The sequence below is a fragment of the Salmo salar genome, unplaced genomic scaffold, assembly GCF_905237065.1.
Source record: "Salmo salar unplaced genomic scaffold, Ssal_v3.1, whole genome shotgun sequence".
NCBI classification, from domain to species: Eukaryota; Metazoa; Chordata; class Actinopteri; order Salmoniformes; family Salmonidae; genus Salmo; species Salmo salar.
In genome coordinates this window covers 125,001-142,500 of record NW_025547446.1, presented here as the reverse complement: position 1 = coordinate 142,500, position 17,500 = coordinate 125,001, and the positions used below count along the sequence as shown (strand labels likewise).

The following is a 17,500-nucleotide window of genomic DNA, read 5'->3' as shown; positions in this document are numbered from 1 at the left end:
ACAGGGGGGGGTATCTAACCAGTAGTTACTGTCCTCTATAGACCTCCACATTAATACTCTAGACAGGGGGGGGTATCTAACCAGTAGTTACTGTCCTCTATAGACCTCCACATTAATACTCTAGACAGGGGGGGTATCTAACCAGTAGTTACTGTCCTCTATAGACCTCCACATTAATACTCTAGACAGGGGGGGGTATCTAACCAGTAGTTACTGTCCTCTATAGACCTCCACATTAATACTCTAGACAGGGGGGGGGTATCTAACCAGTAGTTACTGTCCTCTATAGACCTCCACATTAATACTCTAGACAGGGGGGGGTATCTAACCAGTAGTTACTGTCCTCTATAGACCTCCACATTAATACTCTAGACAGGGGGGGGGTATCTAACCAGTAGTTACTGTCCTCTATAGACCTCCACATTAATACTCTAGACAGGGGGGGGTATCTAACCAGTAGTTACTGTCCTCTATAGACCTCCACATTAATACTCTAGACAGGGGGGGGGTATCTAACCAGTAGTTACTGTCCTCTATAGACCTCCACATTAATACTCTAGACAGGGGGGGGGGTATCTAACCAGTAGTTACTGTCCTCTATAGACCTCCACATTAATACTCTAGACAGGGGGGGGGGTATCTAACCAGTAGTTACTGTCCTCTATAGACCTCCACATTAATACTCTAGACAGGGGGGGGTATCTAACCAGTAGTTACTGTCCTCTATAGACCTCCACATTAATACTCTAGACAGGGGGGGGTATCTAACCAGTAGTTACTGTCCTCTATAGACCTCCACATTAATACTCTAGACAGGGGGGGGTATCTAACCAGTAGTTACTGTGCTCTATAGACCTCCACATTAATACTCTAGACAGGGGGGGTATCTAACCAGTAGTTACTGTGCTCTATAGACCTCCACATTAATACTCTAGACAGGGGGGGGTATCTAACCAGTAGTTACTGTCCTCTATAGACCTCCACATTAATACTCTAGACAGGGGGGGGTATCTAACCAGTAGTTACTGTCCTCTATAGACCTCCACATTAATACTCTAGACAGGGGGGGGGTATCTAACCAGTAGTTACTGTCCTCTATAGACCTCCACATTAATACTCTAGACAGGGGGGGGTATCTAACCAGTAGTTACTGTCCTCTATAGACCTCCACATTAATACTCTAGACAGGGGGGGGGTATCTAACCAGTAGTTACTGTCCTCTATAGACCTCCACATTAATACTCTAGACAGGGGGGGGTATCTAACCAGTAGTTACTGTCCTCTATAGACCTCCACATTAATACTCTAGACAGGGGGGTATCTAACCAGTAGTTACTGTCCTCTATAGACCTCCACATTAATACTCTAGACAGGGGGGGGTATCTAACCAGTAGTTACTGTCCTCTATAGACCTCCACATTAATACTCTAGACAGGGGGGGTATCTAACCAGTAGTTACTGTCCTCTATAGACCTCCACATTAATACTCTAGACAGGGGGGGGGGTATCTAACCAGTAGTTACTGTCCTCTATAGACCTCCACATTAATACTCTAGACAGGGGGGGATATCTAACCAGTAGTTACTGTCCTCTATAGACCTCCACATTAATACTCTAGACAGGGGGGGTATCTAACCAGTAGTTACTGTCCTCTATAGACCTCCACATTAATACTCTAGACAGGGGGGGGGTATCTAACCAGTAGTTACTGTCCTCTATAGACCTCCACATTAATACTCTAGACAGGGGGGGGTATCTAACCAGTAGTTACTGTCCTCTATAGACCCCCACATTAATACTCTAGACAGGGGGGGGGTATCTAACCAGTAGTTACTGTCCTCTATAGACCTCCACATTAATACTCTAGACAGGGGGGGGTATCTAACCAGTAGTTACTGTCCTCTATAGACCTCCACATTAATACTCTAGACAGGGGGGGGTATCTAACCAGTAGTTACTGTCCTCTATAGACCTCCACATTAATACTCTAGACAGGGGGGGGTATCTAACCAGTAGTTACTGTCCTCTATAGACCTCCACATTAATACTCTAGACAGGGGGGGGTATCTAACCAGTAGTTACTGTCCTCTATAGACCTCCACATTAATACTCTAGACAGGGGGGGTATCTAACCAGTAGTTACTGTCCTCTATAGACCTCCACATTAATACTCTAGACAGGGGGGGGTATCTAACCAGTAGTTACTGTCCTCTATAGACCTCCACATTAATACTCTAGACAGGGGGGGTGGTATCTAACCAGTAGTTACTGTCCTCTATAGACCTCCACATTAATACTCTAGACAGGGGGGGTATCTAACCAGTAGTTACTGTCCTCTATAGACCTCCACATTAATACTCTAGACAGGGGGGGGGTATCTAACCAGTAGTTACTGTCCTCTATAGACCTCCACATTAATACTCTAGACAGGGGGGGTATCTAACCAGTAGTTACTGTCCTCTATAGACCTCCACATTAATACTCTAGACAGGGGGGGGTATCTAACCAGTAGTTACTGTCCTCTATAGACCTCCACATTAATACTCTAGACAGGGGGGGGGTATCTAACCAGTAGTTACTGTCCTCTATAGACCTCCACATTAATACTCTAGACAGGGGGGGTATCTAACCAGTAGTTACTGTCCTCTATAGACCTCCACATTAATACTCTAGACAGGGGGGGGTATCTAACCAGTAGTTACTGTCCTCTATAGACCTCCACATTAATACTCTAGACAGGGGGGGGGTATCTAACCAGTAGTTACTGTCCTCTATAGACCTCCACATTAATACTCTAGACAGGGGGGGGTATCTAACCAGTAGTTACTGTCCTCTATAGACCTCCACATTAATACTCTAGACAGGGGGGGGTATCTAACCAGTAGTTACTGTCCTCTATAGACCTCCACATTAATACTCTAGACAGGGGGGGTATCTAACCAGTAGTTACTGTCCTCTATAGACCTCCACATTAATACTCTAGACAGGGGGGGTATCTAACCAGTAGTTACTGTCCTCTATAGACCTCCACATTAATACTCTAGACAGGGGGGTATCTAACCAGTAGTTACTGTCCTCTATAGACCTCCACATTAATACTCTAGACAGGGGGGGGTATCTAACCAGTAGTTACTGTCCTCTATAGACCTCCACATTAATACTCTAGACAGGGGGGGGTATCTAACCAGTAGTTACTGTCCTCTATAGACCTCCACATTAATACTCTAGACAGGGGGGGGTATCTAACCAGTAGTTACTGTCCTCTATAGACCTCCACATTAATACTCTAGACAGGGGGGGGTATCTAACCAGTAGTTACTGTCCTCTATAGACCTCCACATTAATACTCTAGACAGGGGGGGGTATCTAACCAGTAGTTACTGTCCTCTATAGACCTCCACATTAATACTCTAGACAGGGGGGGGTATCTAACCAGTAGTTACTGTCCTCTATAGACCTCCACATTAATACTCTAGACAGGGGGGGGGGTATCTAACCAGTAGTTACTGTCCTCTATAGACCTCCACATTAATACTCTAGACAGGGGGGGGTATCTAACCAGTAGTTACTGTCCTCTATAGACCTCCACATTAATACTCTAGACAGGGGGGGTATCTAACCAGTAGTTACTGTCCTCTATAGACCTCCACATTAATACTCTAGACAGGGGGGGGGTATCTAACCAGTAGTTACTGTCCTCTATAGACCTCCACATTAATACTCTAGACAGGGGGGGGTATCTAACCAGTAGTTACTGTCCTCTATAGACCTCCACATTAATACTCTAGACAGGGGGGGGTATCTAACCAGTAGTTACTGTCCTCTATAGACCTCCACATTAATACTCTAGACAGGGGGGGTATCTAACCAGTAGTTACTGTCCTCTATAGACCTCCACATTAATACTCTAGACAGGGGGGGTATCTAACCAGTAGTTACTGTCCTCTATAGACCTCCACATTAATACTCTAGACAGGGGGGGGTATCTAACCAGTAGTTACTGTCCTCTATAGACCTCCACATTAATACTCTAGACAGGGGGGGTATCTAACCAGTAGTTACTGTCCTCTATAGACCTCCACATTAATACTCTAGACAGGGGGGGTATCTAACCAGTAGTTACTGTCCTCTATAGACCTCCACATTAATACTCTAGACAGGGGGGGGTATCTAACCAGTAGTTACTGTCCTCTATAGACCTCCACATTAATACTCTAGACAGGGGGGTATCTAACCAGTAGTTACTGTCCTCTATAGACCTCCACATTAATACTCTAGACAGGGGGGGTATCTAACCAGTAGTTACTGTCCTCTATAGACCTCCACATTAATACTCTAGACAGGGGGGGGTATCTAACCAGTAGTTACTGTCCTCTATAGACCTCCACATTAATACTCTAGACAGGGGGGGGTATCTAACCAGTAGTTACTGTCCTCTATAGACCTCCACATTAATACTCTAGACAGGGGGGGGGGTATCTAACCAGTAGTTACTGTCCTCTATAGACCTCCACATTAATACTCTAGACAGGGGGGGGGTATCTAACCAGTAGTTACTGTCCTCTATAGACCTCCACATTAATACTCTAGACAGGGGGGGGTATCTAACCAGTAGTTACTGTCCTCTATAGACCTCCACATTAATACTCTAGACAGGGGGGGGGTATCTAACCAGTAGTTACTGTCCTCTATAGACCTCCACATTAATACTCTAGACAGGGGGGGGGTATCTAACCAGTAGTTACTGTCCTCTATAGACCTCCACATTAATACTCTAGACAGGGGGGGGGGTATCTAACCAGTAGTTACTGTCCTCTATAGACCTCCACATTAATACTCTAGACAGGGGGGGTATCTAACCAGTAGTTACTGTCCTCTATAGACCTCCACATTAATACTCTAGACAGGGGGGGTATCTAACCAGTAGTTACTGTCCTCTATAGACCTCCACATTAATACTCTAGACAGGGGGGGTATCTAACCAGTAGTTACTGTCCTCTATAGACCTCCACATTAATACTCTAGACAGGGGGGGTATCTAACCAGTAGTTACTGTCCTCTATAGACCTCCACATTAATACTCTAGACAGGGGGGGTATCTAACCAGTAGTTACTGTCCTCTATAGACCTCCACATTAATACTCTAGACAGGGGGGGTATCTAACCAGTAGTTACTGTCCTCTATAGACCTCCACATTAATACTCTAGACAGGGGGGTATCTAACCAGTAGTTACTGTCCTCTATAGACCTCCACATTAATACTCTAGACAGGGGGGGGTATCTAACCAGTAGTTACTGTCCTCTATAGACCTCCACATTAATACTCTAGACAGGGGGGGGTATCTAACCAGTAGTTACTGTCCTCTATAGACCTCCACATTAATACTCTAGACAGGGGGGGTATCTAACCAGTAGTTACTGTCCTCTATAGACCTCCACATTAATACCCTAGACAGGGGGGGGTATCTAACCAGTAGTTACTGTCCTCTATAGACCTCCACATTAATACTCTAGACAGGGGGGTATCTAACCAGTAGTTACTGTCCTCTATAGACCTCCACATTAATACTCTAGACAGGGGGGGTATCTAACCAGTAGTTACTGTCCTCTATAGACCTCCACATTAATACTCTAGACAGGGGGGGTATCTAACCAGTAGTTACTGTCCTCTATAGACCTCCACATTAATACTCTAGACAGGGGGGGTATCTAACCAGTAGTTACTGTCCTCTATAGACCTCCACATTAATACTCTAGACAGGGGGGGTATCTAACCAGTAGTTACTGTCCTCTATAGACCTCCACATTAATACTCTAGACAGGGGGGGGTATCTAACCAGTAGTTACTGTCCTCTATAGACCTCCACATTAATACTCTAGACAGGGGGGGGTATCTAACCAGTAGTTACTGTCCTCTATAGACCTCCACATTAATACTCTAGACAGGGGGGGTGGTATCTAACCAGTAGTTACTGTCCTCTATAGACCTCCACATTAATACTCTAGACAGGGGGGGGTATCTAACCAGTAGTTACTGTCCTCTATAGACCTCCACATTAATACTCTAGACAGGGGGGGGGGGGGTATCTAACCAGTAGTTACTGTCCTCTATAGACCTCCACATTAATACTCTAGACAGGGGGGGTATCTAACCAGTAGTTACTGTCCTCTATAGACCTCCACATTAATACTCTAGACAGGGGGGTGGTATCTAACCAGTAGTTACTGTCCTCTATAGACCTCCACATTAATACTCTAGACAGGGGGGGGTATCTAACCAGTAGTTACTGTCCTCTATAGACCTCCACATTAATACTCTAGACAGGGGGGGGTATCTAACCAGTAGTTACTGTCCTCTATAGACCTCCACATTAATACTCTAGACAGGGGGGGGGTATCTAACCAGTAGTTACTGTCCTCTATAGACCTCCACATTAATACCCTAGACAGGGGGGGGGTATCTAACCAGTAGTTACTGTCCTCTATAGACCTCCACATTAATACTCTAGACAGGGGGGGGGTATCTAACCAGTAGTTACTGTCCTCTATAGACCTCCACATTAATACTCTAGACAGGGGGGGTATCTAACCAGTAGTTACTGTCCTCTATAGACCTCCACATTAATACTCTAGACAGGGGGGGTATCTAACCAGTAGTTACTGTCCTCTATAGACCTCCACATTAATACTCTAGACAGGGGGGGGTATCTAACCAGTAGTTACTGTCCTCTATAGACCTCCACATTAATACTCTAGACAGGGGGGGGTATCTAACCAGTAGTTACTGTCCTCTATAGACCTCCACATTAATACTCTAGACAGGGGGGGTATCTAACCAGTAGTTACTGTCCTCTATAGACCTCCACATTAATACTCTAGACAGGGGGGGGTATCTAACCAGTAGTTACTGTCCTCTATAGACCTCCACATTAATACTCTAGACAGGGGGGGGTATCTAACCAGTAGTTACTGTCCTCTATAGACCTCCACATTAATACTCTAGACAGGGGGGGTATCTAACCAGTAGTTACTGTCCTCTATAGACCTCCACATTAATACTCTAGACAGGGGGGGGTATCTAACCAGTAGTTACTGTCCTCTATAGACCTCCACATTAATACTCTAGACAGGGGGGGTATCTAACCAGTAGTTACTGTCCTCTATAGACCTCCACATTAATACTCTAGACAGGGGGGGTATCTAACCAGTAGTTACTGTCCTCTATAGACCTCCACATTAATACCCTAGACAGGGGGGGTATCTAACCAGTAGTTACTGTCCTCTATAGACCTCCACATTAATACTCTAGACAGGGGGTATCTAACCAGTAGTTACTGTCCTCTATAGACCTCCACATTAATACTCTAGACAGGGGGGGGTATCTAACCAGTAGTTACTGTCCTCTATAGACCTCCACATTAATACTCTAGACAGGGGGGGTATCTAACCAGTAGTTACTGTCCTCTATAGACCTCCACATTAATACTCTAGACAGGGGGGGGTATCTAACCAGTAGTTACTGTCCTCTATAGACCTCCACATTAATACTCTAGACAGGGGGGGTATCTAACCAGTAGTTACTGTCCTCTATAGACCTCCACATTAATACTCTAGACAGGGGGGGGTATCTAACCAGTAGTTACTGTCCTCTATAGACCTCCACATTAATACTCTAGACAGGGGGGGTATCTAACCAGTAGTTACTGTCCTCTATAGACCTCCACATTAATACTCTAGACAGGGGGGGTATCTAACCAGTAGTTACTGTCCTCTATAGACCTCCACATTAATACTCTAGACAGGGGGGGGGTATCTAACCAGTAGTTACTGTCCTCTATAGACCTCCACATTAATACTCTAGACAGGGGATGGTATCTAACCAGTAGTTACTGTCCTCTATCTCTATAGACCTCCACATTAATACTCTAGACAGGGGGGGGGTATCTAACCAGTAGTTACTGTCCTCTATAGACCTCCACATTAATACTCTAGACAGGGGAAGGGGGGTATCTAACCAGTAGTTACTGTCCTCTATAGACCTCCACATTAATACTCTAGACAGGGGGGGTATCTAACCAGTAGTTACTGTCCTCTATAGACCTCCACATTAATACTCTAGACAGGGGGGGTATCTAACCAGTAGTTACTGTCCTCTATAGACCTCCACATTAATACTCTAGACAGGGGGGGTATCTAACCAGTAGTTACTGTCCTCTATAGACCTCCACATTAATACTCTAGACAGGGGGGGTATCTAACCAGTAGTTACTGTCCTCTATAGACCTCCACATTAATACTCTAGACAGGGGGGGTATCTAACCAGTAGTTACTGTCCTCTATAGACCTCCACATTAATACTCTAGACAGGGGGGGGTATCTAACCAGTAGTTACTGTCCTCTATAGACCTCCACATTAATACTCTAGACAGGGGGGGGGTATCTAACCAGTAGTTACTGTCCTCTATAGATCTCCACATTAATACTCTAGACAGGGGGGGGTATCTAACCAGTAGTTACTGTCCTCTATAGACCTCCACATTAATACTCTAGACAGGGGGGGGGGGGGGTATCTAACCAGTAGTTACTGTGCTCTCCGTCTTTCAGGTGGCAGGTTCCGCCATTTTGACACGGGTTACTGATACAGGCATGGAGAGTTTCCTCGCAGTCCTGACCCTACACACACACACGCACACACACGCACACACACACACACATAAGGAGAGAGAGAGAGAGAGGGGTCACATTCCTCTGTATTTGACCCTGTGATGTTTGACACCAAGTCTCTTCTCCAATCACACAGAGAGACAAGAACGAAGTCCCACTGCCAACCATGAATCTGTAAGGGCAGCTTTAGTCTGTCAGGGTCAAAGGTCGGAGATCAGAGGTCAGGGTCAGTACCTTGAATCCGTAGGGGCAGCTACAGCGGTAGAAGGTGACGGGGTCAGAGGTTAAAGGTCAGAGGTCAGTACCTTGAATCCGTAGGGGCAGCTACAGCGGTAGAAGGTGACGGGGTCAGAGGTTAAAGGTCAGAGGTCAGTACCTTGAATCCGTAGGGGCAGCTACAGCGGTAGAAGGTGACGGGGTCAGAGGTTAAAGGTCAGAGGTCAGTACCTTGAATCCGTAGGGGCAGCTACAGCGGTAGAAGGTGACGGGGTCAGAGGTTAAAGGTCAGAGGTCAGTACCTTGAATCCGTAGGGGCAGCTACAGCGGTAGAAGGTGACGGGGTCCGAGGTTAAAGGTCAGAGGTCAGTACCTTGAATCCGTAGGGGCAGCTACAGCTTTAGAAGGTGACGGGGTCCGAGGTTAAAGGTCAGAGGTCAGTACCTTGAATCCGTAGGGGCAGCTACAGCGGTAGAAGGTGACGGGGTCAGAGGTTAAAGGTTAAAGGTCAGTACCTTGAATCCGTAGGGGCAGCTACAGCGGTAGAAGGTGACAGGGTCAGAGGTTAAAGGTCAGAGGTCAGTACCTTGAATCCGTAGGGGCAGCTACAGCGGTAGAAGGTGACAGGGTCAGAGGTTAAAGGTCAGAGGTCAGTACCTTGAATCCGTAGGGGCAGCTACAGCGGTAGAAGGTGACGGGGTCAGAGGTTAAAGGTTAAAGGTCAGTACCTTGAATCCGTAGGGGCAGCTACAGCGGTAGAAGGTGACGGGGTCAGAGGTTAAAGGTTAAAGGTCAGTACCTTGAATCCGTAGGGGCAGCTACAGTGGTAAAAGGTGACAGGGTCAGAGGTTAAAGGTCAGAGGTCAGTACCTTGAATCCGTAGGGGCAGCTACAGCGGTAGAAGGTGACGGGGTCAGAGGTTAAAGGTTAAAGGTCAGTACCTTGAATCCGTAGGGGCAGCTACAGCGGTAGAAGGTGACGGGGTCAGAGGTTAAAGGTTAAAGGTCAGTACCTTGAATCCGTAGGGGCAGCTACAGCGGTAGAAGGTGACGGGGTCAGAGGTTAAAGGTCAGAGGTCAGTACCTTGAATCCGTAGGGGCAGCTACAGCGGTAGAAGGTGACGGGGTCAGAGGTTAAAGGTCAGAGGTCAGTACATTGAATCCGTAGGGGCAGCTACAGCGGTAGAAGGTGACGGGGTCAGAGGTTAAAGGTCAGAGGTCAGTACCTTGAATCCGTAGGGGCAGCTACAGCGGTAGAAGGTGACGGGGTCAGAGGTTAAAGGTCAGAGGTCAGTACCTTGAATCCGTAGGGGCAGCTACAGCGGTAGAAGGTGACGGGGTCCGAGGTTAAAGGTCAGAGGTCAGTACCTTGAATCCGTAGGGGCAGCTACAGCGGTAGAAGGTGACGGGGTCCGAGGTTAAAGGTCAGAGGTCAGTACCTTGAATCCGTAGGGGCAGCTACAGCGGTAGAAGGTGACGGGGTCAGAGGTTAAAGGTCAGAGGTCAGTACCTTGAATCCGTAGGGGCAGCTACAGCGGTAGAAGGTGACGGGGTCAGAGGTTAAAGGTCAGAGGTCAGTACCTTGAATCCGTAGGGGCAGCTACAGCGGTAGAAGGTGACGGGGTCAGAGGTTAAAGGTTAAAGGTCAGTACCTTGAATCCGTAGGGGCAGCTACAGTGGTAAAAGGTGACAGGGTCAGAGGTTAAAGGTCAGAGGTCAGTACCTTGAATCCGTAGGGGCAGCTACAGCGGTAGAAGGTGACGGGGTCAGAGGTTAAAGGTTAAAGGTCAGTACCTTGAATCCGTAGGGGCAGCTACAGCGGTAGAAGGTGACGGGGTCAGAGGTTAAAGGTCAGAGGTCAGTACCTTGAATCCGTAGGGGCAGCTACAGCGGTAGAAGGTGACGGGGTCAGAGGTTAAAGGTCAGAGGTCAGTACCTTGAATCCGTAGGGGCAGCTACAGCGGTAGAAGGTGACAGGGTCAGAGGTTAAAGGTCAGAGGTCAGTACCTTGAATCCGTAGGGGCAGCTACAGCGGTAGAAGGTGACGGGGTCAGAGGTTAAAGGTTAAAGGTCAGTACCTTGAATCCGTAGGGGCAGCTACAGCGGTAGAAGGTGACAGGGTCAGAGGTTAAAGGTCAGAGGTCAGTACCTTGAATCCGTAGGGGCAGCTACAGCGGTAGAAGGTGACGGGGTCAGAGGTTAAAGGTCAGAGGTCAGTACCTTGAATCCGTAGGGGCAGCTACAGCGGTAGAAGGTGACGGGGTCCGAGGTTAAAGGTCAGAGGTCAGTACCTTGAATCCGTAGGGGCAGCTACAGCGGTAGAAGGTGACGGGGTCAGAGGTTAAAGGTCAGAGGTCAGTACCTTGAATCCGTAGGGGCAGCTACAGCGGTAGAAGGTGACGGGGTCAGAGGTCAGAGGTTAAAGGTTAAAGGTCAGTACCTTGAATCCGTAGGGGCAGCTACAGCGGTAGAAGGTGACGGGGTCAGAGGTCAGAGGTTAAAGGTTAAAGGTCAGTACCTTGAATCCGTAGGGGCAGCTACAGCGGTAGAAGGTGACGGGGTCAGAGGTTAAAGGTCAGAGGTCAGTACCTTGAATCCGTAGGGGCAGCTACAGCGGTAGAAGGTGACGGGGTCCGAGGTTAAAGGTCAGAGGTCAGTACCTTGAATCCGTAGGGGCAGCTACAGCGGTAGAAGGTGACGGGGTCCGAGGTTAAAGGTCAGAGGTCAGTACCTTGAATCCGTAGGGGCAGCTACAGCGGTAGAAGGTGACGGGGTCAGAGGTTAAAGGTCAGAGGTCAGTACCTTGAATCCGTAGGGGCAGCTATAGCGGTAGAAGGTGACGGGGTCAGAGGTTAAAGGTCAGAGGTCAGTACCTTGAATCCGTAGGGGCAGCTACAGCGGTAGAAGGTGACGGGGTCAGAGGTTAAAGGTCAGAGGTCAGTACCTTGAATCCGTAGGGGCAGCTACAGCGGTAGAAGGTGACAGGGTCAGAGGTTAGAGGTTAAAGGTCAGAGGTCAGTACCTTGAATCCGTAGGGGCAGCTACAGCGGTAGAAGGTGACAGGGTGGTTGGAACAGGTTCCGTCGTTGTGACAGGGGTCGGAGAGACAAGGGTCGCACTTCGCCTGGATACTCACATCTAGAGGACCTGCGTTTAGACACAGAACAGAAAAATAGATTTCAAACTAAAAGCGCTTGTCATTAGTCATTGATACAACATACTGTACACAGCCACCCACTCACACACATATATATACTGTACATACCTACATACATACAGTACAACCACATATATAATGTACATACCTACATACAGTACAACACACATATATACTGTACATACCTACATACATACAGTAAAACACACATATATACTGTACATACCAACATACATACAGTACAACCACATATATACTGTACATACCTACATACATACAGTACAACACACATATATACTGTACATACATACATACATACATACATACAGTACAACCACATATATATTGTACATACCTACATACAGTACAACACACATATATACTGTACATACCTACATACATACAGTACAACACACATATATATATTGTACATACCTACATACATACAGTACAACACACATATATACTGTACATACCTACATACATACAGTAAAACACACATATATACTGTACATACCTACATACATACAGTACAACACACATATATACTGTACATACCTACATACAGTACAACACACATATATACTGTACATACCTACATACATACATACATGTATACACACAGATATACTGTACATACCTACATACATACAGTACAACACACATATATACTGTACATACATACATACATACAGTACAACCACATATATAATGTACATACCTACATACAGTACAACACACATATATACTGTACATACCTACATACATACATACAGTACAACCACATATATAATGTACATACATACATACATACATACAGTAAAACACACATATATACTGTACATACCTACATACATACAGTACAACCACATATATAATGTACATACATACATACATACAGTAAAACACACATATATACTGTACATACCTACATACATACAGTACAACACACATATATACTGTACATACCTATATACATACAGTAAAACACACATATATACTCTACATAACTACATACATACAGTACAACACACATATATACTGTACATACCTACCTACATACATACATAAATAAATACATACATACATACATACATACATACATACATACATACATACATACATACATACATACATACATACAGTACAATACACATATATACAGTACATACCTACATACATACAGTATAAGGTGTGTGTGTGTGTGTGTGTGTGTGTGTGTGTGTGTGTGTGTGTGTGTGTGTGTGTGTATAGTGTGTGTGTGTGTATAGTGTGTGTGTATAGTGTGTGTGTGTGTGTGTGTGTGTATAGTGTGTGTGTGTGTGTGTGTGTGTGTGTGTGTGTGTGTGTGTGTGTGTGTGTGTGTGTGTGTGTGTGTGTGTGTGTATACATACATACATACATACAGTACAATACACATATATACAGTACATACCTACATACATACAGTAAAACACATATATACTGTACATACTTATGTACATACAGTACAACACACATATATACTGTACATACATACATACATACAGTACAAAACACATATATATATTGTACATACCTACATACATACAGTACAACACACATATATACTGTACATACATACATACATACAGTACAACACACATATATACTGTCCATACCTACATACATACATACAGTACAACACACATATATACTGTACATACATACATACATACATACATACATACATACATACATACATACATACATACATACATACATACATACATACATACAGTACAACACACACATATATACAGTACATACCTACATACATACATACAGTACAACACACATATATACTGTACATACATACATACATGTATACACACAGATATACTGTACATACCTACATACATACAGTACAACACACATATATACTGTACATACATACATACAGTAAAACACACATATATACTGTACATACATACATACATACATACATACATACATACATACATACATACATACATACATGTATACACACAGATATACTGTACATACCTACATACATACATACAGTACAACACACATATATACTGTACATACATACATACATACATACATACATACATACATACATACATACATACATACATACATACATACAGTACAACACACACATATATACAATACATACCTACATACATACATACAGTACAACACACATATATACTGTACATACCTACATACATACATACATACATGTATAGCGTGTAAATCAGCTAGAAAGATGTGTCGGCATCGATTAATTGTCTCTGGCCCCCTCCCAGTTAGGGGGAGTGATGTGCTCTACAGCAGAGTCTCACAACTCAATCGCTGGTTGAAAACTGTTTTCTGCCCCTCCCAAAAGATAGAATTTGTAGATAATTGGCCCTCTTTCTGGGACTCACCCACAAACAGGACCAAGCCTGGCCTGTTGAGGAGTGACGGACTCCATCCTAGCTGGAGGGGTGCTCTCATCTTATCTACGAACATAGACAGGGCTCTAACTCCTCTAGCTCCACAATGAAATAGGGTGCAGGCCAGGCAGCAGGCTGTTAGCCAGCCTGCCAGCTTAGTGGAGTCTGCCACTAGCACAGTCAGTGTAGTCAGCTCAGCTTTCCCCATTGAGACCGTGTCTGTGCCTCGATCTAGGTTGGGCAAAATTAAAAATGGCGGTGTTCGCTTTAGCAATCTCACTAGTATAAAGACCTCCTCCATTCCTGCCATTATTGAAAGAGATTGTGATACCTCACATCTCAAAATTGGGTTACTTAATGTTAGATCCCTCACTTCCAAGGCAGTTACAGTCAATGAACTAATCACTGATAATAATCTTGATGTGATTGGCCTGACTGAAACATGGCTTAAGCCTGATGAATTTACTGTGTTAAATGAGGCCTCACCCCCAGGTTACATTAGTGACCATACCCCCCGTGCATCCGGCAAAGGCGGAGGTGTTGCTAACATTTACGATAGCAAATTTCAATTTACAAAAAAAAACAACAATGACGTTTTCGTCTTTTGAGCTTCTAGTCATGAAATCTATGCAGCCTACTCACTCACTTTTTATAGCTACTGTTTATAGGCCTCCTGGGCCATATGCAGTGTTCCTCACTGAGTTCCCTGAATTCCTATCGGATCTTGTAGTCATAGCAGATAATATTCTGATTTTTGGTGACTTTAACATTCACATGGAAAAGTCCACAGACCCACTCCAAAAGGCTTTCGGAGCCATCATCGACTCAGTGGGTTTTGTCCAACATGTCTCTGGACCTACTCACTGCCACAGTCATACTCTGGACCTAGTTTTGTCCCATGGAATAAATGTTGTGGATCTAAATGTTTTTCCTCATAATCCTGGACTATCGGACCACCATTTTATTACGTTTGCAATTGCAACAAATAATCTGCTCAGACCCCAACCAAGGAGCATTAAAAGTCGTGCTATAAATTCTCAGACAACCCAAAGATTCCTTGATGCCCTTCCAGACTGCCTCTGCCTACCCAAGGACGTCAGAGGACAAAAATCAGTTAACCACCTAACCGAGGAACTCAATTTAACCTTGCGCAATACCCTAGATGCAGTTGCACCCCTAAAAACTAAAAACATCTGTCATAAGAAACTAGCTCCCTGGTATACAGAAAATACACGAGCTCTGAAGCAAGCTTCCAGAAAATTGGAACGGAAATGGCGCCACACCAAACTGGAAGTCTTCCGACTAGCTTGGAAAGACAGTACCGTGCAGTATCGAAGAGCCCTTACTGCTGCTCGATCATCCTATTTTTCCAACTTAATTGAGGAAAATAAGAACAATCCGAAATTTCTTTTTGATACTGTCGCAAAGCTAACTAAAAAGCAGCCTTCGCAAATGGAGGATGGCTTTCACTTCAGCAGTAATAAATTTATGAACTTCTTTGAGGAAAAGATCATGATCATTAGAAAGCAAATTACAGACTCCTCTTTAAATCTGGGTATTCCTCCAAAGCTCCATTGTCCTGAGTCTGCACAACTCTGCCAGGACCTAGGATCAAGGGAGATACTAAAGTGTTTTAGTACTATATCTCTTGACGCAATGATGAAAATAATCATGGCCTCCAAACCCTCAAGCTGCATACTGGACCCTATTCCAACTAAACTACTGAAAGAGCTGCTTCCTGTGCTTGGCCCTCCTATGTTGAACATAATAAACGGCTCTCTATCCACCGGATGTGTACCAAGCTCACTAAAAGTGGCAGTAATAAAGCCTCTCTTGAAAAAGCCGAATCTTGATCCAGAAATTATAAAAAACTATCGGCCTATATCGAATCTTCCATTCCTCTCCAAAATTTTAGAAAAAGCTGTTGCACAGCAACTGACTGCCTTCCTGAAGACAAACAATGTATACGAAACGCTTCAGTCTGGTTTTAGACCCCATCATAGCACTGAGACTGCACTTGTGAAGGTGGTAAATGACCTTTTAATGACGTCAGACCGAGGCTCTGCATCTGTCCTCGTGCTCCTAGATCTTAGTGCCGCTTTTGATACCATCGATCACCACATTCTTTTGGAGAGATTGGAAACCCAAATTGGTCTACATGGACAAGTTCTGGCCTGGTTTAGATCTTATCTGTCGGAAAGATATCAGTTTGTCTCTGTGAATGGTTTGTCCTCTGACAAATCAATTGTAAATTTCGGTGTTCCTCAAGGTTCCGTTTTAGGACCACTATTGTTTTCACTATATATTTTACCTCTTGGGGATGTCATTCGAAAACATAATGTTAAATTTCACTGCTATGCAGACGACACACAGCTGTACATTTCAATGAAACATGGTGAAGCCCCAAAATTGCCCTCGCTAGAAGCCTGTGTTTCAGACATAAAGAAGTGGATGGCTGCAAACTTTCTACTTTTAAACTCGGACAAAACAGAGATGCTTGTTCTAGGTCCCAAGAAACAAAGAGATCTTCTGTTGAATCTGACAATTAATCTGGATGGTTGTACAGTCGTCTCAAATAAAACTGTGAAGGACCTCGGCGTTACTCTGGACCCTGATCTCTCTTTTGAAGAACATATCAAGACTGTTTCAAGGACAGCTTTTTTCCATCTACGTAACATTGCAAAAATCAGAAATTTTCTGTCCAAAAATGACGCAGAAAAATTAATCCATGCTTTTGTTACTTCTAGGCTGGACTACTGCAATGCTCTACTTTCCGGCTACCCGGATAAAGCACTAAATAAACTTCAGTTAGTGCTAAATACGGCTGCTAGAATCCTGACTAGAACCAAAAAATTTGATCATATTACTCCAGTGTTAGCCTCCCTACACTGGCTTCCTGTTAAGGCAAGGGCTGATTTCAAGGTTTTACTGCTAACCTACAAAGCATTACATGGGCTTGCTCCTACCTATCTTTCCGATTTGGTCCTGCCGTACATACCTACACGTACGCTACGGTCACAAGACGCAGGCCTCCTAATTG

The 17,500-nt window shown here is 44.6% G+C and overlaps 1 protein-coding gene across 1 annotated transcript in view; it reads right to left on the bottom strand.

The window, feature by feature from the left end:
- Nucleotides 1–17,500, bottom strand: part of LOC106595776 (slit homolog 2 protein) — a gene marked incomplete at its 5' end in the record, with an annotated part of 138,378 nt that overhangs the window by 24,476 nt on the left and 96,402 nt on the right. Inside the window, 2 exon segments of the mRNA XM_045711249.1 lie at nucleotides 8,577–8,674; nucleotides 11,903–12,027. Of these exon segments, the coding sequence (XP_045567205.1) occupies nucleotides 8,577–8,674; nucleotides 11,903–12,027 (223 nt within the window).